We start from the raw sequence: 24,699 nt of genomic DNA on the forward strand, positions 1-24,699 counted from the left end.
TTATTGAGATGAGACTAAAAATTTGAAACTAATTATGCATGATAATAAATTATTATTCAAATGAAATGAATGAATGAAGTTATGCAAAAGTAAAGTATATAAATAAGTTAAGTTATAATAATATTATTTATTTATGAGTAATCTCAACTTGTTGATTGTTGAATAATACCTTCAAGAAATTTGCTTATAATTTCAATGGACATTCTTACCAGTCTACTAATTACTTCAACAAATTTTAATTTTCTTTTTTCACTATTAATATCTTGGACAAATATTTCATTACACGTTACTGTATTTTTTTTTAAAACATCAATATGACATGCATCCAATATGCTAATAAATTAATTTTTACTAACAATTGAATAGTAAAAAAAAAATCTGGGAACCGGCTGACCAGCCCCGAAACTTCCCGCTGTTTTGAGCTCAAGGAGCTGATTAAATTTCGGAATTGATCGATCAAGTATTCAAAATACTCGAGGAAAACGAAAAATAAAATTTTTTTTCGTTTTTCTGAAATATCTATTGAATTTCTTTGATAAAATGATCTTAAATTTGCGCGAAATCTGAATTCAAACGAAATCGTTCGAATGCTGCAAGAACCATCTAGATCAGTTGATTTATTCAAAAGATATGAGAGGTTTACATCCACACACACACATACAGACATTACTCTGAAAATGTCAGAAGAGCATCCTATAGAACTTTCCAAAGTCGACATACGATGAAAACTCAATTTTTGAATATCGGGGTGATTAATAACTTCCCGAATTTTTAAAGATTTTCAATTTTCTTAACGGGAAGTTCAAAATTATTGAGCAATTTTTAATAGCAAGAATATAAGAAATAAAATTATGACTGACGAATTTTGACCTGCTCTGAAATTTCATCTAATTTAACCCCTGTGTAAATTTCATCATAAAAAATCGAAACGGCGACCAAATTTTTCACTTTAAGTTTTCAAATTTGTTCAATAAAAACAATAAAAATTACAAGAATAATCTGTAGTTTTTTATTAATTACTTATTATGTATTATGTATTAAATACAAAAATATTCCAATTTACTTAAATTTAACGTTTTAAATAATTAAATTAATTTTTTTAGGTTAGTATTTTTTTCGTAATGAAATACTTCGAATCAAGAATCTTCCCGGGTCATAATATCTAGCCTCAATCTCGCCTCATCGCACCCAAGTAAGGCTCAATCCAGCCTCACTGAGTAAAAAAAGCATTTTGAGCCTCAAATGATGTTCAAAAAGCCTCAAATCATACTAATCGAATTTAAATTACATAGTCGAGACTAGGTTCATTTGAGGCTCATCGAGGCTTATTGAGGATCTTTGAGCATCATTTGAGGCTCAAAATGCTTTTTTTACTCAGTGAGGCTGGATTGAGGCTTACTTGGGTTCGACGAGGCTAGATTGAGGCTAGATATTACGACCCGGGTTCCTCTATAAATGAAGTTTAAATATTTGGCATTTCATAAATTATGTGATGAAATGACTAAAGTCAAGCCGTAAAAAAATGTTAATTTAATTGTACCCGTTAAAAAATGCGGATTTAGTGCGAAAAGAATTATTTATCGTAGATTAAATCTTCTAAAAGTAAAACTTACTCCCAATTTTTCTTTATTACACAGACCAGATCATTTTTTTTTTTTTTATTTTAGCCAAACCTTTTGTCTTAGATTGCAATCTAACTAGCATTCAAGATTTTATAAAAATGTCTTTGATAAATATTTTATGTCTTCCTTGATACATTTTATAAAATATAGTATAAAGAGTATTAAATTAATATATACAATTTTTTATCAGGATCGCGCATTAAAACTTGATATTCTTGACAAAATACCCATGCTTAACAAAAGCGAGTCAGTAAATATGTCTCGGTAGAAATAAGATATCCTTGCGGATCTTGATGATTGTATTAACATCAAAGTCACATACAAGGTACATAATACAATCTTAGTATACTGTCTAGAACATCGGTACAGTGAACATGACGACGATAAGTCAATGCTATTTCTCAGTCTTGAGTAACAAGACACCCAGTACCAGGAGTTCCTTAAGATCTACCGTACATGTATACATCCAGCATAAATTAATAAAGATTTAATCTCAATGTTTAATTCTAACCTTTACTATCTAACGTACTCTTATCTTTATTTAAATTCCGACTCACAATTTAAATACCCACCCACACTCTATACATCTGCAGACACAGAATTGAGTAACATTAAAATTTCTTCTCTAGCCTCATAAATTATCTAATTAATATATATTATATAGCATCCATACTCAGATTAAATTTCGCTACACTTTTATACGCGCATACAATAGCTTTATTGTTTTTTCTTTTTTTTTTTTTATATTTTATTTTGGCGAATTAAATTTATTGATGCACCGTTGAGCATGCATTTGAGATCGAGCACTGTGAAAAATCCGATTGATCACGCCTCGATCAACTTTTTTTCTCTCATGCTGTAGTAAACCCATCGTGGATTTGTTTCTGACTGACTGCTTATTTTATATGCTAGTTTAAACATTTTTCATTTTTAGATTTTTTTTATAAATTTGATCCTAGATTAATATTATAGATCAAAATATATATATAGAGAAAAAAATATATAACTATGCACAGAATATGCAGCATAGTTCACATAAATCAGTAAATTGATTTTCCATCTCATCGTGTCGTTGTCATTCACTTTCTAAGACGTCGAATGTGATGGAGAGATTTTTTCAATTTTTCAATGCTTTATAAACTATTTTATTCTTAAACATTTTCCTTATTATTATTATTATTATTTTCTCAAGAACTCTTACCCTGGTTAAATTCCAGGTTGGCAGAGGCTGATACTGAGTAAAACTCTGAGTCATATAAGACTAGATTTGTTAAAGTTGAATCAAATGTGCCAGCTGTAAGTTTTGTTGAGGTGAAAGTCGATTTTCACGAATGTCACCTCACGACAACTTCTTAATTAAACCATTATGCGTTATGACTCGTGGCTTTATTGCCGTTATCTCTTGGAATAATGAGAGACGGAGCGACAACTGCAAATACTACGACGTTGAAGACGAGAAATGAGCTACAGTTTAGATGAGTAAAATCCCAAGAGAATAGCTCACGGTCGACGGGCCATCTTAAACTATCTTCACCCCTTCACCACCTTCATGTAAATTCACGATAATGGAGAAGTGGATCCATCTTAAACAACCCCTAACTCAACACTAACTCTTTGCTTTATGACTTAATAACTTGGGTTATCGATAAATTTACTCCCAAATCTCTTTCTCTTTCTTTTTCTCTCGACTTATTGTTAAAAAAAAACCCCCTTCATATTTTCGCTGTACATCTTCCAACGGATTTTTTTTTTATCATTTCCAATATTATATTGCAAGAATGGTTACACGAAACCATATGTCATGTCTGTGGATTTAGCGATGGCATTCGGTGCATACGCGACCACCAAATTCCATTATCGAGTAGAATAAGCGATAAATATTATAAATTGCTCGGCCACTCGTTCATTTTTGTGTATCTTCTTCGATTATCCATTTTTACCGCTTCCATAGCTGTTGATGCGCGAGTACTGTTTTCAGGTTTACCTTCTCTTTCTCTCCCGTTGTTACGCTAAGCCTACTTTCGCGATAAATCTACTATATTTTCAGTCGATTTTACAGGAGATCCCATTTACCGTTAACCTATCTTTTATTAACTTATTGCTACGTTTTTCATCCAGCTTTAGCGTATTAATATTTTTTATTACTTTAATTATTAGGGGAAAATTTTTTAGTTAAGCTTTACATGAAGATAAAATTAAAGAAGGGGATAATATATTTTATGAAAGAGCTTTTTATTAATCACAGGAACTATTAATCGGTATAGGGGAGGGTGGGGCAGAGCGGCCCCCCTATGCCAATTATTATTTTTTGTGGCTTTCAACCATATGATCACTTTACTTTTGTCCTATTTCGAACGAATTTATGGACATTTTGCCAAAATTCTAAAAAATTTTTTTTTTTTTTTGTGAGGCAGAGCGGCCCCCCTTCAAAAAGTGATAAAAAAAATTTTTTTTTTCGTTTTTTTTTTTTTAAATTGTTTTCATCATTAAGAATGTATTTCTTACTCTTGACAACTATTTTTGGTTTTATATTACTCGAAAAAAATTTTTTAAAGCGTAAAAAATCGTTCACTCTCGATTACCTTAATTACTAATTGTTATTTAATAAAAAAAAAAATCAATTCTATAATTTTACTTTATTTCAAAAATTTATCAACTAAAAAAAAAAATTTAATTTTTATAAATTTTTAGTGACCAAATTTGCCTCTTACATAAAGAAACGGCCGAAAAATATGAAAAAATAATTTTTTCGGAAGTTTCGGCTGGTCCATTTTGCCCCAGGTGTTATGCGTAGGGCTAGAAATGTGGAATTATAATAATTTTTTTTTAATTTGACGATAAAAATATGAAAAAATCACTTTTTCAAAATTTTGATCTTGTCCATTTTGCCCCAAATGTCATGCGTAGGGGTAAAAATGCGCAAACATATCGGATTTATAGTAATTAGTCGAAAAAAAAAAAATTTTTTTTTGGTCAAAATTTCAGGGGGGCCGCTCTGCCCCACCCTCCCCTACATAGAAAAAATTTGGAACCATTTTTGGAACATTGTAAAATAAACGGTGTAAGTCTACTCTATCTCGGTGTTAATATTTTTGAAGTATCAGAAGTCGAATTGTATTCTAAGTACAAAAATGAAATTTTATTGTTTCAAAAATTAATGATACTACACGGAGAGAAATTTATGGTAACGATTACAATAAATTATAGGAATGGTTCCCATAATGTATGGTAACCGGTTTTATTGAAATGTCGATTATAGTAACCGTTACCATAATATTATAGCAATGATTCCTATAATATTATGGTAATGGTTACCATAATATCATGGTAATCATTACCATAATTATTTCACATGCGATATGGGAATTGTTACCATAATTATGGGAATTATTTCCATACTTATGAGAACTTTTCCCAGAAAGTATGGGCCTATATCCCATAATTCCAAGTAATCATTACCATAACGGTATGGGATGATATTTCATCAACGTACTAGGAACGGTTACCATAAATTTCTCTCCATGTACAGATTTACAAATTTATTGAGAAATCCAAAGAATATTCGTCCACAATGACGTCCTAGGAAGCTATTCTGCACGAAAAAAAGGATTATTAGTGGAAAAATTAGTTTCAAATATCAGCAAAGTCCTTCTACTTTAAAACTGTAAAAATTACAAGACGTAGCAATTATTACAGTTTCAAACTGTAATTTGAAGTTTTTTATACGAGGGCTCCGTTTTTGCACTAAAAACTGTAATTTTTCCACTGCTTTTTTCTCCGTGTGACCATTTTCAGATGAACGTTTACGTGACCATGTGTGTATGTGAAGAGCTCAAAAGTTTACCAATAATAACGTTTTCGAGATTAGAGAGCTCGAAAACAGCGGGAAATTTTTAAGGTGGGCCTACTGTTTTTCAGATATTTTTTTTAAATTCCCGCTAAGAAAATCGACGATTTTCGAAAAATTCGGGAAGTTATTGTTTGTTCTGAGTCATTTGAATCCGAATTTTCAGAAATAAAATTCATAGATTTTAGCCTCTTAAATTTTGTCATAAAATTATTATAGAAATTTTCAACAGCGGTGGTATAAAAATGAATCCCATAATCTATACTATGGCAATAAAAAAATCGTTTTCCCTACAACTCGATAAAAATTTCCTATAATTTTCCTTCCCTGTAAGCTTTAGATAAAAAAAAAAATAGTGACACTGGAGAGTTTATGAGCCCGTCATTACTTTACCCATCGGGGTGTTGAAGGATCGATTTTAATGGGATTAAATAAAAAATCATCATTTCTTCCCCTAAATTTTTTAGCGTCAGAATAATGTACCAAGTAACTGTTGATGGTACGATATATATATGTATATATATACTATACGGAAATAACGAGATTGCTTGGCTGGGAAATGAGTGAGACGATTTTTCAAACCAGAAACATCAGAATGAGAAATAGAAGAGAAGAGAATAAGAGAGAAATATAAATGTTTTGGATTTCTTGAGATTAATATATATTTTCCTTAGTGAATTTAAATTAAAGTTAATAAAAAATATATATATCATTCGGTAAAAGTAAATTACATCTCTGTTTAAACAAGTTACTCTATAAATTATTGTTTCATTTATTTAAATCTTTATTTTATTTCCGCTTGCACTAAAGTTATTTACTGCTATTGACAGTCGCAATATAGGTCACAAGTTTTTATATTTTAAAAACTTTGTTTTTTTTTTACTTCAACGGAATTTAAACGTATTAATCCTGTCAATGTATAAAATGTTTCGCAAATACTCAGCATACAACTGTTCTGAATACCGCTTAATATTTTCACGTTCTATGTTTGTGTAGCTTATAAACTTCATCAACTTCAACTGAACATATATATACACATTTTTTTTTATATTTCAGTATTGCGTAGAATGTTCGTTTTTTTTTTGTTTTTTGTAGGAAGTAAATTAATAGCAGGATAAAAAAAAAATTCAACTTCAAAGGGTGAAATTTTTGAAGAATTCAATATACCTTTAATTAAATTATTTAAAAATTCATAAATTCGATATAATATGGTATGCAATTTATCAGAATCAAAATTAAATATAATTATAAAATATGAAGGAATTTTATCAAATTATTTACAAGAGAATTTCAATAATTTGCTTTGATTCAAACTGAACCCTATATAATATTTTTTACATAATATTAGTAATATAAAAGAGGGGCAAACTGAGATACTGATTTTGAGAGAAAATAAAATTATCGTTGCATAATACTTCATTGCAATAATTATCGTTAATAAAAAATGATCGAGTAAGATGATCTACCGGCAAAATTTTTGTTTTTAATTTGAATTTTTTTATGCCTGCTACATCACGTTAGACCGAGTCAATTATAGGCTAAACCCTCTAAAACCCTTTACTATATGCCATCTCCAGGAGAAAAAAACTGTACTCCACTTCTTAGTGATTTGCCCGTTTTTCGAGGAGGCTAGACAAAAATATTGGAACTGTGCATCCTTATCGAATCATCAACTATTGAACCAAATCATTGCAGTCAATTGAACTCTTCGCTTTCTTAAAATACTGTTTCCTGGTAAAAGCTACATACAGCTTTAATTAATCCCCTTTCGCATTGCATTCCCCTTTGATTTATCCGATTCTACATTGCCTTACTCCTATTGAACTCTAAATATGTATATTGTATTAAGGATTGTGTCCTAATAAAAACAATAGATAAATAATTTGAATTTTTTGTACTTAGTCGATGACGACAAATTTTATTTTTATAATTAAATTTATTAATCAGCTCGAAGTTAACAAAATTAGATGATTTTGTTTACTATTCATTATAAATTTATACAGTTTGTGAAAAAAATTGAGCCTAAGTTTGTTTTTGTTTTTTATCAGTGATTTTTTTTTATATTTCAGTCAGATTTTTCTGATTTTCAGTTCAATAATTGAGAAAAAAAATTTTCTTTCGAAGAAGTGGTTTCTTATTTTATCTCACTCTCTCATGTATATGTATATATATGTATATATGATATTCTAACAGTTGATGATTAAAAAAATAACTAAAAACTCTATTCTATCTGTATAAAAATAAAACTGCAATGAAAAAAAAAATGTATGACTGAATGAGTCGCAGGTGTTACTCGACTGACTGCGATTTACCCTGACAAAGACAAACGATATAAGCTTGGTACAGAGGACAAGTAAAAAAAAGATAATAAATTTACGGAGTGAAATTTATTTTTCGACTTATCACACTCAGGCATTTTGTTAGCGGATTCAACTTTCTATATCCGACACTACGATTATTTTACAACTTTTATACCAAAACTTTATCAGAAGAATAAAAATGACTTGTCTATCTCACCGTAAACTTAGATTTTGACTTGGTCGTTAAATTTACGTCAGGTCGATCGGCCATTAGAGACTCCTAGATCGATGTATAGAAAAACCGTAGGAACTATCAATCTCTCGTGTCGATGCTTCAGGCGTTTTAGGTCCCTCTCAAAAAAAATTTAAAAATAAACTAAATAAGTTAGCTTATCAACTTCTTTTTTTTTCTACTTCCGAGCACTTAGTAAAATTTTAAAAGTATGATTTTTTTTTTTAATTATTTCAGGGAGCAGCGAAGAGTCAAGAACAGGTGCAAGTGACCCCGGAAAACTTGGAGTAAAGAAACCAAGACCGAAGCCTTCATCTCCAAACCGCCAGGGACCTCAACAGTGTCAGGTAAATTTACTCTTTTGTTAATAAAAATTATATTTTTAAAAGTTGAGAATAAAAAAAAATTTAATAGCTCAACAAATTTAGGATGTAGAGTTTTCTAAGCCTTTTACTCGTAGCAACAACAACAGTAGTGGTAGAAGCAGCATCACGATAGTGGAAATGAACGTTAACGAGAATGACCTAGTTTACTGGGTCTACGCAGACGTGGATGCGTCAAGTACATTATAGTAGTATACATAGAACACACACATAAACATACACACACCCTACACAGATATAAAGCGTCCATACATTTCTAACCGAGACGAGTGCGGCTTTTATCGACTGTATACTGGGCACCAGTGCAATTAACGATGCTGATAAAATAGAATTCCCAACGCATGGCTCTGGGGAAAGGCTTTCTCTACGTTTTTGTCCGTACAAAGCCGAGCTATTTTGTTTTGTTCGTGCTGTTTCATGGTTGAAATATCTAGCGATTGGCCTTTTACTCTCGCGGGACAATAGAGAAAATGCCAGAGAGCAGACCAGAGAAGACGACAATTTGAATTCCATATGGAAATCATCAGATAAAGAAAAATAAACTAATGTGATTGTAAGAAATAAGTTAAATTGATAAATAGCAAATTTATTAGTTTGCTGTTGAAAGAACTTGGACACTGACAAACAATATTTTAAAATAACTGGCATTGCTCTTGTCATGGTATCCAACCCTGAGAACCCAAACACGTGTGTATCATTAGAAAGACCCGTTGAATATTCAGTCCACGAGCCCTTGAGCGTACACCAGAACACGACATCTCTAATGTTGAGGACAACGGAACTATGTTGCTTCAACGATGTTTAGAACCCACTAACCGGTTGGGGTGTATTACATCTCGGTCTTGGTCTTGGTCTTGGTCTAGGTTTGGGTATGGCTCGAGCTCTAGGTCTTGCTCGTTGTAACTGCATATATATGCATAGAACCTCACTTAAGAGTAAGATCGTTACGTTCTCTCTCTTGGTTGCTGTCGATCTTCTAAACCCTTGGACTTGTAAGGAACCAGCATCCTTAGCCTTGTCACGTAATTAAATGACGTCCCGCACGACTTGTTGACAAGCTACGGCCATGTATCAAAGCACAAGTGGATTAAACTCTTGGGACATACTACCAAACAACTTTGTCAATACCTCATTATACTCGTTCTTGATACCACCCAATTATGAATATTATTATTATTATCATCATTACTTCAGTAAATACCGAAATATAAAACTCTAAGTATTTATCTTCAAAGCAACTTGAACATACAATCGAATAGAATATTCCCTTTTGCGAGTGAACACATGATTACATTGTAAATCGATTACCATCGCTAGCTGCTTTGATTCAAATCAAGTCCCTTTGTCAATATGATGCCAAGACTAGACTTGTCATATATATACGCAGACGTATCTATCTGTTCATCTAATCTCTGTTAGTGTTTCAGCATCGCTTCAAGCATGGCGACGAGCAGCTCGTTAAGTTAATTAATTGATCGAACAACGGCTCTTTGATATATCTATATGGTTATATATATGTGGATATATAGAGGGCTCTGTCGTTAGTCATTGCAGGCATCGATAAATTTTATCTATCATTTTAATTAAATTTAGTTTTTTTATTTTAACGTACAGTTAATCTGTTAAATTTACTCAAAGTTGGCTTGTACTACATATTTTTACTCGTTTCTGCTATTGAACATTTTATTGATTTTCAAAGATAATTGATATGCTAGTTTAATCGAATTTATTGTTTAAATGAGTATCGATTTGTTGACATAATTAAAAAAATTAAAATATCATTTTTAATGAAAATATAATCCGACTATTCAAAAATATATGTTTCGTGTGATAAATCAAGACATTGGGTTTAAATTCAAAAAATTTAAAAAATACAATATATTGTACTAAAAGCGGTGTTAAAAATGGACTCAATTTAACACCGCGCGGTGTTAGAACGGAATAAAACTGGTGTAGGCGGTGTAATTTGGTGGTGTTAAATCGGTGTAAGAAAAACAATTCTACGTATAAAAACTAGACAAAAAAAAATGTATTACATATAAAAGTTTAATGAATATTATCTGGAGGAAATTTCAATTTTGCTTTTTTTTACAGTGTATAGTAACTTCTTATTAAAAACTAGTGATATTTATATTTTATATTTCTGACTAATTTTAATTTCCTAATAACGTCCAGTAGTTTGCTTTTAATTTCAAAAACAATTTTTAATAGAGGAGAAAAAATCCAGTAGTTAAAAAAAAATTAATCAGGCTGAATACTGATAAAATTTTTTGACCAGGAATTAATTATGAGTAAACGCGCATGTGATAGAGTTAAATGAAACATAGTTATAGTACACGGAAAAAAATTTACTGTTGCAGCAACAGGAAAAAAATCTATTGTAGCAACAGGATTTTTCTGCAGCTGCAACAGGATTAATACTGTTGTTGCGACTTAATAGTAAAATATAGTTACACAGTGAAAAATTTTAACAGAATAAATGTTAAATGTACACATAAAAGTGTTAAATATTTAATACAAAAATTGTTAGCACTAAGTTCTTTGACGCAATGACACAAAATTTTTTAATGTCTAACTATGTTTTACTATTAAGTCGCAACAACAGTATTAATCCTATAGCTGCAACATGGCTGCCTCCTGTTGCAGCAACAGTAAGTTTTTTCCGTGTATTTCGCCAATATTATCAATCCATAAGAAGATATATATATATATTGAGTTGTGTTATTTCCGTAAACGAAGCATCGATGCCATTAAATCAGGCATTCAATAGAATTTGGTGTACATTGGCAAGGACTTAAGTCTTATTTCAGAGATCTGAATTTGCGGGAGCGATGAGAAGTGTAAGGGAACAGAGTAATGATGTTTATTTAGCTCTCAACTGAGGATGAAGGTAGCAGTTGTAGTGGCGAAGAGGATGAATACATCGACTCAAGGAGTAGAATCGCAAAAGGACTTGAGATACGGCTTTTGCTAGCAAAACCATGACAACTCAAGACTAAAGATAGATAGAACGAGATGAGGAACTAAGAGAAGCAGAGATGAGGTTATAGTAACTACTGGTTTACCTTCAGCAGCTCATTTTGTCTCTGTCGTAAATTGAAACCCCAGTGCGTCGACATTTGTGCATCTGGAGCTCCTTACGAGTTAAGCTACGCAAATTAGATTTTCTGCTTAGAAGAGAGACGAAGCCCGAGTTGAGAAGCCTCCAGATAGCTTTAGTCTGCCGCGTGCGCTGTAACACCCACATTTCTGTCTGTTGCTTGCATCAAGTTTCTCAGCTTCTACTTTGACTGTTCTCCTCTAACTCAACTCGTCATATACTATCTGGTTCTACTATTACTACGATACTCATCCCCGATCCTCAAGTTGCTTAATCCTCAATGGAATAAAGGAGGCAAAGTAAGGAAACGCAAAGCTGAAGAGAAAAAAAAAGCCAAATGAAATGATTAAGTTTTTTTTACTTATAAATAGAAAATCTCGTAAAGACGCTCACTGTAATAGAGAAAATTACAGTTTTTCTTTAAACCGGTCGAAAAGGTGAAAACGATTGGTACCTACGACTGTCTACGTTCACGTACTCTAGATATTCTGAGTAGTAGTTGAGCGACATCCAACGAAATCGATTTCGATTTCGAGTGCGCTGACGTGCGGACGGCGTTGGGAATGGAAATGGTCATGAGAAACGTACAAAAGTGGAAAGACTTTTCCGATAATGGAGGTTCGAATCGCGTGCCGCCTGCCGCTGGTGCATTTTTCCATCCACTGTAACGACGCAGGTGTATTGGAAATTAATTTCGATTTCCTCCCACTGCCCATCCACCCTCATCTGTCGACTCTAAGAGTGTGAGATTAAGCCACATGAACTTTACCCACACCCACCCACCATCCTTTTATCAAGTCTTGTCATATTTTTTTTTATCCTACACTTTTTTATTTTTATTCAATTTAATAATTCAGAAAGTCGGATTTTTAAGCGACTTAAGAGCTTGCAGCTTTTTCCATCATATTTAAGGAAGAGAAGGCAAAATGAGATACCACTTTTTAACGAATGAAATTTTTTTTGTAAAAGCTTGTGTATAGTCTCTAGAAAAACTATGGGGTAAGTTGGTCATCTCGAGTAGTGCGACCATTTTAGAATTTTACCAAAAAAAAATTTTTTCATGTTTAACCAAATTGAAAATAGTGCAGTAGTACACGGAGAGAAATTTATGGTAACGATTACAATAAATTATGGGAATAGTTCCCATAATGTATGGTAACCGGTTTTATTGAAATGTCGATCATAGTAACCGTTACCATAATATTATGGTAATGGTTACCATAATGTTATAGTAATGGTTCCTATAATATGATAGTAACCGTTACCATACTATTATGGTAACCATTACCATAATATTATGGTAATCATTACCATAATTATTTCACATGCGATATGGGAATTGTTACCATAATTACGGGAATTATTCCCATACTTATGGGAACTTTTCCCAGAAAGTATGGGCCTATATCCCATAATTCCAAGTAATCATTACCATAACGGTATGGGATGATATTTCATAAACGTACTAGGAACGCTTACCATAAATTTCTCTCCGTGTAATGCTCGCATAATTTTTTTAATTCTATGAAAAAATTAAAAATAAATTAAGTATCAATATTCGATCACAGCTGAAAGTTACAGAATATTTATTTTCAAAATTTTCAAACAAATTGAATGAAAAAACAGTATCTCATTTTGACTCAGTTTTTCCAATATTAGACAACATATAGTTTAGACCAGGGGAAAGCGGCCCAGCTTAGAAAGATCATTTTTTATGATTCCAGCATCAAAACTCGGGGTCTGTACAGCCAATCGAAACAATCTAATTTTAGTCCAATGCCGCGAACAAATATTAGCAAACGCGTAAATTGCGAATGCCTTCAGTCAGTGTGCAGAAACAAACTCGTTTCGTCCCTTGGGAATAAATAATAGTATATTACACATCTAAGGAGGAAAGTAGGGCATTCTAACCCGTGAGTATAGTTGCCTCAAACACGCGGATTTTTCACCAGATCTACACCTAAAAGTTTAAATTTTTACCTCTGTTTCTGGGAAGAATAGCGCATGCGCTAATTTTTATCATTTGTTTTCTCATAAAAGAACAGAACGACTTTTTTCCCTTTAAACAGAGCAGGAATTTAAACTTTCGGTGCAAGTATGGTGACAATAATGTTTCTGCTTGCTGATTGGAGGCATTTGTAATTTAAACTCTGATACTTGTCATTTTTTTAATAGTAATTTCGGACCATTAATTTTATTTACGTAAATGACAGTTCTGACTCTGTGATTAAGTTTTATAAAAATGAGTGTTAATAATAAATAGTATTTATAGTTTCTGCGTAATTATAAATTTTAAATTACAATTTACGTTTACACTAATAGTTGATCAAATCATGGGTGTTGAATTAACTTGTTTCTGATTGGCTGCTGCCACTGAAACTTTAAGTTCCAATGCAGATAATCATGAAAAATCTCGTGTGTGACACAGGATGAAAAACGATTTCAGACTGCGGCCGATGTCAGCCAACTTCACCCTGGTCTGAAATCGTTTTGGTTCATCCCTTGTCACACAATATGCTATTTTATGATTTTTGATAACCGGATCTGAATTATTTTTGTATTTCGAACAAATATAACCTTATTTTACGATAATTTTGATTAAAAATTCATTGATTTTCCATCTTATTACAAAGGCAGAGTGTGATAATTCATGTAAGACAGACATAGCGGATATTAAATGGTAACATGTTGGTATATCTTTCTGTTACAGGTGTGCGGTAAAGTGTTCAACAACGCCTCGGCTTTGACGAAACACAAGCTGACGCACAGCGACGAGCGGAAGTACGTCTGTACGATGTGCGGCAAAGCATTTAAGCGGCAGGACCACTTGTGAGTTCATCTCTCACCTCTCTCTATAATTACAGACTGTGTATGCTCCTGTACAATCATCATCATCCTTTAGCTACTGAAGATTGGTGTGTTTATAATACCTCTCTTTCTCTTTCTCCTCTGTTCACTCTTTTCACTCTTTTCACTGTGTTCGCTTATCATTCGCTTATTTATTCAGGCCCTCTTGTAATCAAGTCGTCAACAAAAAACCAAAAAAAAACCAACCAAGTCCATTAATCTATCGATATTTTATTAGAGTTTTAAAAGTTTAACGTGATATGATTGACCCAAGAGAAACTAAAGAGGAAACGAAACGCGACAGAGGAAACACCAGGTGGCAAATGCAAGAGAGCGTGCTTGGACAGAGGATTCAATTCTTTTAAAAATGGAAAAAGGAAATAAAGGAAAATCGATAAAGAGATGGTCGGTAGAGTTAGCTAGCTCTCTTTCAAGCTCTCTTCAGCTCAACCAGCTATGTATTTTTCTTCAAAGACGAATCTCTAAATCCTCCTTCCACTGATGCTCTACTGTCCATCGGCTGCACTACTTCGCTTTCACAATTCCAGTTTATCCTGCTTGGACAGCATTTCTCTTATTTTATTATTTTCTTACATTTTTTTCTTTTCTTTTCTTTTCTTTTCTTATACAGCTATCGCAGTTATTTTAACAACACACTCACAAATACATGAGCTGATACAGCACCACTGTAAGAACCCTGTTTTGTTTTTACATGTGAATATATATACAAACTTTTAAACTTTTATAAAATATATCTTTATCTGTTTTCATTTTTGTTACTTTTAAATTCAATCAATCAACGTATTTTTGAAAATCAATATCAGAAAAAAATGTAAAGAGATAACATTCAGGTAAAAAGACTCGGAAATTATTGCCAGAGATAAGTAAAAAATGACATCCTTTGAGAATACCTTTTTTAAAATAAATTTATAAAGAAAAAAAATTTTAGATGTATTGCTAAGTGATCGTTTTTTTTATTTATTTCAGTAGAGATATAAAAAATTATAAAAGTTTTTTGTTTCATTTGTCGAGTTGAGATACGTTGAGTTTCACATAAAAATTAGGGTTGTGTGAATAATATTCACAACAAATATTAATATTCAATTTAAAATTCAAATCGAATATTTCAAATTATTTGTAACTTTCCGAAGTAATAGTAAATTTTCGTATTATTCGATTTGTATTCAAAATTAGGTTCGAACTTTGAAAATAAAATTTTTACAATGATTCAAATTTTTTCAACAATTCAAATATTTACAATTTTTCAAAAAATCGAAACATTAAATTCGACACAAATAATTCGTAAATTCGAATTATCCGCATACTTCTAATAAAAATCTCTTTCTCACACACTCATGTGAACAAACGAAACGGTCCTTGTTGCACTCCCATTAGCAAATGGAAATTTCAAATGAGCCGTTCTCAGATATAAACTGAAATTTCCGAACTAGAAGCATTTCATTCGATAAATAATAACTTTACGCATCGAATAAAATATTTTTTGTGACAGACACTTGAAATGTATGACATTTAGCGCGTATAGTCGGCAGCTAAAAATATTAGATTACATACAGCTGATAAAAAAGATACCTAATCGTTAATAGTGACGTCATCAACGGATCAAAAAATATTTTTTGGTTACATGTACGATAGCAAACAACCCAAAAATAACGAAGTAACTAAACGAGCCATCTTGTGACAAAATTTATCATCATTTTAATTCATACACTTACCGACTTCTCTCTCATTTTCAACAAATTTTCAAAACAATCTTACAAAATAAATAAACGCGGGTTATAACTTGCCATTTATAGGCACTAAATGTAGTAAATTTCAAATATCTGTCACAAAAACTGATGTATCTATCTAGTACAATCGAGTCTAAGACGCTCGTGTGTTGGTACCATTGCCTCCGGGTCGGATACCAATTTTCACACCTCGCGTCTTAAACACGATCGCACACGATAGTTAAACTACTATTGTTTAATGATTTGAGTTTTTATCTATGAAAACGGTTCATTTGAAAATCACCTGTTTCACTCTCTTAAATCTTTTAATAATTTCACAACGATACAGTTATTAAAATAAGAAAAAAATGAAAACTACTTAAACTTATATTCATCTCAATCGTCTACTTTGAAGTTGTTTCTTAGTAGAAATAGAGTCTACTTAGGTACAACCGGATGACCGTTGTAAGCGTAATTTTGAAAGAGGTTAATGTTCTTCAGTGCTTGTGTTATATTAAACGGCAGCCATGTTAAAAAGTTGAGCAAATTAGCTTTTACAAATTAAACCCATTTCCATGAAGGAACGTAACGGTAGGATTAGTCAGTGGAAAGGGTCGCTCGGACGAAATGGCTGAGTTTAAGGGGATCTCCCATTCCCTATCGGTAGGCTATAAAACTCTTGGAGACCTCCCTACTCAATTGGTAACCTTTCGCCATTGCTATATACGAATCTGCCAATGTTGTTTAAATTTAGTGGAAACGATATTCTATGCTCGAATACATCTAGTGTGGCCGGGGGGGGGGCTAGAGAGTTTCTTCTCTCTGTGAAAACGGAATCCCGGCAATTTCAATACCAGGATCAATGGTGCCCGATATAAACGAGGGATCTGCAGTAACAACCAATGCCGATCCTCGTTAACTTGTAAATCTAATTATACCAAAACCCAGAACAAGCTTAAGAATTATTTCTATCTGTATATACTGTATGACTTTTACGTAATTCAAATAATATCCATTAAGATGATAGAGTATGGGAACTAAAAAAGATCTTTGGTGGTCGGATAATTGTAAGAGTAATTTGTTTGATGGGTTTCCATCGTCAAGGGGCCTTCTTCCCTATAAAAATTCTTAAAGCTCTTGTTGTAATTTTATCAATAGTCCCTGTGGAAAGATCTTGTCTTGATCCGGAAGTGGTTAAGGAAATTATCAGAGCACTATAATTAGAGACAATGTCGTATCATCTTGAGTTTAATCCGAAAAGCAGGAAAAAGATAATTAAAATAAGAAACAGAACGAAATGGCGACAAAAGAATAAGAAGAAGCAGAAGAAGAAGGAGAGCAGTGAGTGATTCCATGAGGGGATGGTTTCGTCGCAGCAATTCAGCTAGGGAATTAATGCAATTATAACCAAGTTACTGTCGCTTCTTATATAAAGTGAATGCCGAGGAGTTGAGGAGAGCAGACAACCGGGGTAAAGTTGGCCCTGGGCAGGCGTGAAATTGCTCTTTCTCTCTCTCTATCTCTCTGCCTACTTGTTGCTTACTCCTCACTCAGTGAATGACCCCATTTACACGCATGAATCCTCGTCTTTAAAAAAATCAAAAACGAGGACAGGGTTGCTTTGATAGTCGATTCTACGATCTATTTCATTTTTTATTTATTTTACTTTTTTTATCAATAGCACTAGCTTTGGGAAACTCAGCTTACACTACTCCCTTGCGGCCACGTTAAAAGCACATTCGCTCTGGTACAACCGACCCTCAGATAACAGGAACCTGCTTCTGCTTCTGCTTCTGCTACAGGTACTAGTACTGCTACTGCTACTGTTAGTGCTGGTACTGGTACTGGTGCTGGTTTTCTCTTGAACAAGAGACTACGCCCGAGGCTCTCAGATGTCTCTGAAGATACCACGACAACTGTACCAGAGTTTACTTCACTTGAATAGATTTTCAAAGCTGATAGGTAGTTGCCAGTGGCTCCTTAGAATCATAATTAGGATGACAAGAACAAGACTACTAACATAACTCATTTTCCCTTTTACTTTCTTCATCAATTTAGCTTCAGGATACTTTTAAATGTCTTCTTTATAATCACCATCATAATCATAATCATAACCATAATCGTAATGATGTTGGACAGTATTTTTTTTTTGTATAATGTCAACTATTTGTTGTTGTTTTGAGACACTTTTTGTCATAGTGTGTCTGGGTGTGTATGATGTGAATGTGTATCATAAAGAGAAAAAAATATGTGATGCTTTGATCATTGTAGGAATGGCCACATGCTGACACACAGGAACAAAAAGCCGTTTGAGTGCAAAGCAGAAGGATGCGGCAAGTCGTACTGCGATGCACGGAGTTTGCGTCGTCATACTGAAAATCATCATGCTGGGAGTAAGGTTAATGAAAGCGTGAGTCCAAGCAGTCCAACAACAGGACCACATACTCCAAACACCCCAGGCAGCAATCCAAGCACACCAAGTACACCCGGGGCGCCAACAACCCAAAATGGTCATGGGCATACGGCACTAAAGCAACTTCTCGCGAGTGAACCCGCTGGACAAACTCAGCTACAAAAGGTCAGTTACTATCTAAACTACTTTGTTATTCATATATACAATTTACTCTCATAATTATAATATTTATTGTTATCCTTATTATCATATTTAGCCAAATAACCATGATGATTTAATGACCAACGAATATTATGATCAGTAATAAAAAAATTTTTTGCAAGCACGTATTTTTTTCTATCAAGGTTTATAAAAATTGATTTCTGGGTGGAATTTATATTGGAATGGCTTGGAGAGATTTATCGTGATTCAATATAAGTCTCAGAGGTCTTTTACGCGCGCGGAAGCAAGAGTAAAACGCGCACGTGACCTTTGGTGAGGATGATAAAAAGAAATAGATGGAAGAACTAGGGAGTATATATATATATATATATATATATATTTAGTAGAAGGAAGGGTGAGAGTGCAGACGGGATGAAATGAGGCCGTATAGAAGCGGTAGTATGGTAGAGGTAGAAGCTAGTAGGAAGTAGGTAAAGAAGGGTGAACGGAGGTGAAGGACGATGAATAAGGAGGGATAATCGCACGAGCATTCGGGCGTCGATTCAGAAAACCAATCCAACGATCTAACTTTAACCATAGTCGCACCTGGCTCCTAAGCTTTTTCCAGATGAAAAACCTCTCGTTATCCCAGCATCTAGCATCTCTGGCTGCCACTACCAACCGACCGTTTGCCACATCATTAATCACTGATATTTCATATTCTCTTATAAGTATAACTTAGACATACTTTTATCTTCTGTGGAATCTTTCTAGTAGTCTCAGTTCATCTTTAATAAATTTAATAGAAATCTAACTATTGTTTTTATTTGTCTTCATGCTGGAATTTACATAGAATTTCGCAATAATACTTGATTAGTCTAATAAGTTCCAAAAATATCAGTGGTTCGAAAAATTATATATATGGAATATAACGCGCTTTGATTACTTTGATCATGTTCAAAGATGGACAAAATTTGTTTAATAATATACGAACGATGGCCATGTAAAATTTTCCAAAATATCTAAAAATTATGCTTTGGTACCTTTGTTCTTAAAAAACTTTTCACTTGGGAAAAAATAATTTAATTCTAGGTAATTCTAAAGTTTGGAATTGATCTCAGAAGATCTCTGATGTTTTCGGCAGATCGTCAATGATTTTAGATCTATGATGATCTCAAAAAATCTCAGCTGTTTTTCGAAGATTTATGCAGATCTCCGTTGATTGTCAAATCATAAAGATCAATTTTTTCTAGCAGGGCTACAGAGATCACCGGAGATCTCCGACGATTTTCGTAAATTTCTACAAATCTTCATAGATCTCTTGAAAAAAAAAGTCCTGGCAACTATGAGATTTATCTCGATCTCCGTGGATCTGCTAGAAATAACGTGGATCTAATTTTTGGCAAAATCAGATCTTTGTAGATCTGCTGTAGATCCACGTAGATCTAAATTATTTTTTCCCGGGTAATGAAAAGATCTAATTTAATTCTATAGAGATGTTTAAAGCTGCACGGAAAAAAGAACTGTTGCTACAACAGGGCATGATCCTGTAGCCGAAACAGAAAATCCCCTTAGTGTTCACAAGATCAATCCTGTTGCAGCTGCAGGAATGGATCTGTGGCTGCAACAGAGGTAACTTGTAGCTGCAACAGGACTGATCTTGTAACTGTAACAAGACGGGTCCTGTTGCAGTCAAAGGTTATTTCTGTTGCAGCAACAGTTCTTTATTTTCCGTATGTTAAGCTATGTTTTCTATTGTTTTAAATAACTTTTATATATTATCCAAAGATTCAAAATTTTGATTAATTGGTGCATGGTAAAAATTTCATTATCATGTTTTCTGTGATTTCCACTGAATGGTATTGAAAATTTTGCCTAATTATCATTTGTAAATTTCCAATAGCTTGATCAAGTTAGAAAATTATTAAAATCGGATGAGTATTTTCAAAAATTGTGGGAATTATTATATTTTAAAGTGGATGAAAAATGCTGTTTCCATGACTTTTTTCTCAAATAACTTTTAAATTGAATGACCTAGATAATTTTTGTTAAAAATGAAGTTAAGGCTAATAGCGTAAGCCCCGGTTTTATTTTTTAATAATTTTTAACAATCCAATTTTGGTTAGAAGTTATTTTAGTGAGAAATTTACTTCCATTCCGATTGCCGGATAGTATTATTTTACTTTTTTTAAAAAATATTTCTGATAGTTTGTGTAATAGTTTTAAGCTCGTAAATAAACGAATTAGGTTAGGTAATATCCAAGTACACCGGAAAAGTCAGCAGATGGCTCAAGGATAGAGGATGCATGAAAATGACCGGTTGTGAGAGACTATGTATAAGATGTAGTTCTGATATATGGTAACCCAGTTAAATCTCGAATCTAAAGTTACATTAAATCTTATAAGTAATATTGGAACGAGGATTTTATTTTTTTTTTTCCGGTAAACTACGAATTCTGAAAAATATTGAGATAAAAAATAACCAGCGAATAGTAAAAGAGATAAAGATATAAGTATAAGTAGAGTAAAAGTATAAGGGAAAGAAAAGTAAGAAAAAGTTGGTGTGATTAATTTATTTTTCTGATGGTAAGTTGGCGAGAGTGGTGTAAAGTTTTAATTTAACGCTCACGCGGACAAACTTTTCAAATTAGCACAACGGCAGTTAGCTTGGTTCTGATTGTGAGGATTTACCTTAAACTTTTTTTTTAAACTTATATATAAAAATATATGTGGAGTAATTAATTGTAATGATGACAATTAAATAATAATAATAATAACAATAACAATAATAAATCGTGCATGTTGAGTATGGAATACATTTATATATTTATAAAATGTAAATAAACAACACCGGACAGAGCATTGAGGGGATTATTTGATGCACCTAAAAATGTATACACTCGGGATTATTTTCGACAGCTGAGTACACTAGAAAATACATTTTGCTTCGTGTAAACTCGTTGAACAAGCTTCATACCATAGATTATTGGTAACGCAGTATGAATCGAATAACACATACGTACAGCAAAATGTAGTATTATTATTATTATTATTATTACGAATAAAACAGTTTTTTCTGTTCTTCACGATCAAAGAAAATTAAACATAAGAAGTAAATGCAATATCATAATTAATGGTGTAAAAATAAAAGTAACGAAGAAAAAATGTTTAGGAATAACTATTGATGACAATTAGACGTTCAAAGAAAATTCTATAAATACTGTAAATAAAGTTGCAAGAACATTAAACATATTAAAGTAAGAGACCCAGTACCCGATCAGGGAACTAGTACCCGATCACTCATGTATTTTTATATCTATATTTACTTAATTTTACTAAATATAGTCATACAAATACATGAAGTGATCAAGTACTAGTTCCCTGATCGAGTACTAGGTCTTTTACCTTACATAGATTAACAACTCAGTTACTAGTTACACTCAAAACATTATATTCAAATCTACCATCTCTCCTTATTTCAAATACTGCAGTACTTTGATGTTAAATTATAAGGAACAAGTGAAAAGAATGCAAATAGTACAGAATAGAGCCATGAGATTAGTGTTTGGTGTTAGCAAATATACTAGTATACGATTAATGTTGGATGTATTAGGTTGGATGACTACCAATCAGCGAATCGTGTATAATACGTGCATTTTTATACTTAAAATGTTAAACAATCTCACGCCTTATTAAACTAAACGCATTGAACTAATAAAATATAAACATTATTATAAGACTAGAAAAAGTAATTGTTTTAATATAAAACATACGAGAACAAATACAGCTCAAAAAAGTATACTGTATGTTAAACAAGAGAAAACATTATCAAATTTTAGAAGAACATTGAAACAATATGCAAAAGCTCATTTTTAAAACTATATTATTCAAATGTCTGTATAGTTGTTAAAAATAAATGTATTTAAACCAGCAATAACGGTGTAAATTATCCATCCGTGTAATTTTAACACGGTGTAATCTACTTTTTTTACACCATTTCGTGTTACTCGTTATAATTTTAATTACTGAGCAACAAATGATATTGAAGATTTCTAACTACTAAATCAATGACTATATTAATTTTATTTAGGGTAGAGGTACCGTTTTTGGCCACCGTAGGGCCAGTTTTGGACACTTTGAAAATTTTAATAAAATAATTTATAAAAGACGCAATGACATAATTAATTTTTAAAATGTGTTCAAAGATACTTTTATCCCACTATTGAAATGGAAATTTTATTTAATACTTTTTCATTAATTAAAATAAAGTATTAAATGTCTAAAAATCAAGCAGTGGCCACACTGTAAAAAATTTCGGTGTAAAAATGGATCCGGAGAACTTAACACTGCCGTGTAGTGTAAAATAACGGTGTAAAATTCTCTCGGTGTAAATTTTCCATTCGTGTAATTTTAACACGGTGTTAAATATATAGTAGTAAAATATTTTGATGGTTATTTTTCCTTAACGCAAAATTATCATAAATCACACATTTACACGCTTGACGGTGTAAAAATTTTTAATTCACACCGCCTAAATTTAACACAATATTTGGTGTAGTTTTCACACCAAAAGGTTCACACCGAGTCCAAAAATTTTTTACAATGTATAGCTAATAATAGTGTTATCCCTACGAGCTTTCTTTTTTTCTCATTCACTCATATCCTCTCGTCCGGTATAAACTAAATTTTGCGTAAATTGGTATAACCAAGCCAGTTAGCCATCGGATGTAAAATGGTTTCACTAACGCAAACAAACACCAGCAAGACATTTATCCATATCCAAATATACGCTGAATAAGCTTGGAAACATTGGTTACTAATTTACGTTCGCTGCTGGAGGAAATATATATAGGTTCAGTTATTGTAGGGGTTGAATCCGTAGATTGCTAATTCTCATTACGATCCATCTAAAACTACTTTGGTTAAATAAATCCTCTTTCGCTAAAATATTTTTATTATAACTAGCTTTGATAAAGTCGTTAATCAAAAAATAAAAATAGTTTCGATATGAACAGAGAATTCATTCAAGCTGAAGGCTATAAATGCTGATATATGTGTCTCTGATATATATATATATATATATATTATCTGCAGAGGGATAGAGACAGAGATGGAATATGAAGGATGAAAATATTAAACATACAAATGGGATTTTGGAAAGTGCATCATCGACTAGGTGAAACGAGAGAGAAGCAATCTAACGTAAACGATTGGATGCTCTCACACACGAGATCGTCTCGCACCTACCACTCGATTCAACGCGTTCATTTGATATACAGCTAATTAGAGATCTGAATCTGAATAACCTACACACCACCAATAACAACAATAACAACAATAACAGCATCACCTAGCAATGTCGTTCTATAAACGGCTTATTCCTACTGCTCATGCTTTTAGAATAAACTACTACTGTAGTATTAGTAAATATAGTCACACACTGGACATAAAATGGACACGGAACATTGGATATGTGCGTGTGTGTATGTCGCATGAGAGATGGGATCGGTAGCTGGATCGCATTCGTTGGCATAAAATACACCCGCCGTACTGCCAGTGCATAGCATGGGGCACTCATGGTACTACTAGGCAGTTGGTTCGAGCCTCGTTTCCCATTGTGTGATATGGTCTCTACTCTAAAAAGTGCATTCAAGCGTAGCCCTTTCACGTTTACGATTTATCGATCTCCTACGTCGCTAAAATATAAATTATATTGCCTTTCAAATGTATATATATGATATAAAATATCATCAATAATAGAGAATACGGTGATTCGAGTATGCGAGATATATTGTTAAAAATATATATATTTTTTAACGCATAAGTGAATTTGAATTCCATTTAAGGACATTATGCGACTAGTTAATATTAAAATTTTTCCAATAACATGAAAAAATGAACGGAGAAGAAAGTGGATTGTTTCTATTAGTTTCATACGTTTGTACAGAATTTCACGATGTTTGGAGGTTAATAAAGATATGCCGAAGGGTATTTTAATGCCGGGACGAAAATTCGTTATGAGAAATGCGAGGATGCTTTTTCAAGACCAAGCGTTCTGTGTTATAGATAGACGAGTTGTTCGTTTCG

The 24,699-nt window shown here is 32.6% G+C and overlaps 1 protein-coding gene across 4 annotated transcripts in view; it reads left to right on the forward strand.

Moving 5' to 3' along the window:
- The window catches only part of LOC130673095 (uncharacterized), a 332,376-nt gene that overhangs the window by 163,157 nt on the left and 144,520 nt on the right, over positions 1 to 24,699 (forward strand). For all 4 annotated transcript variants that reach the window (XM_057478008.1, XM_057478010.1, XM_057478011.1 and 1 more), the window contains 3 exons: positions 8,239 to 8,348; positions 14,195 to 14,313; positions 18,330 to 18,636. In XM_057478008.1, coding sequence (XP_057333991.1) covers positions 8,239 to 8,348; positions 14,195 to 14,313; positions 18,330 to 18,636 — 536 coding nt within the window. The remainder of the gene's footprint in view (positions 1 to 8,238; positions 8,349 to 14,194; positions 14,314 to 18,329; positions 18,637 to 24,699) is intronic.

This window comes from Microplitis mediator, chromosome 8 (genome assembly GCF_029852145.1).
Source record: "Microplitis mediator isolate UGA2020A chromosome 8, iyMicMedi2.1, whole genome shotgun sequence".
Taxonomy (NCBI): Eukaryota; Metazoa; Arthropoda; class Insecta; order Hymenoptera; family Braconidae; genus Microplitis; species Microplitis mediator.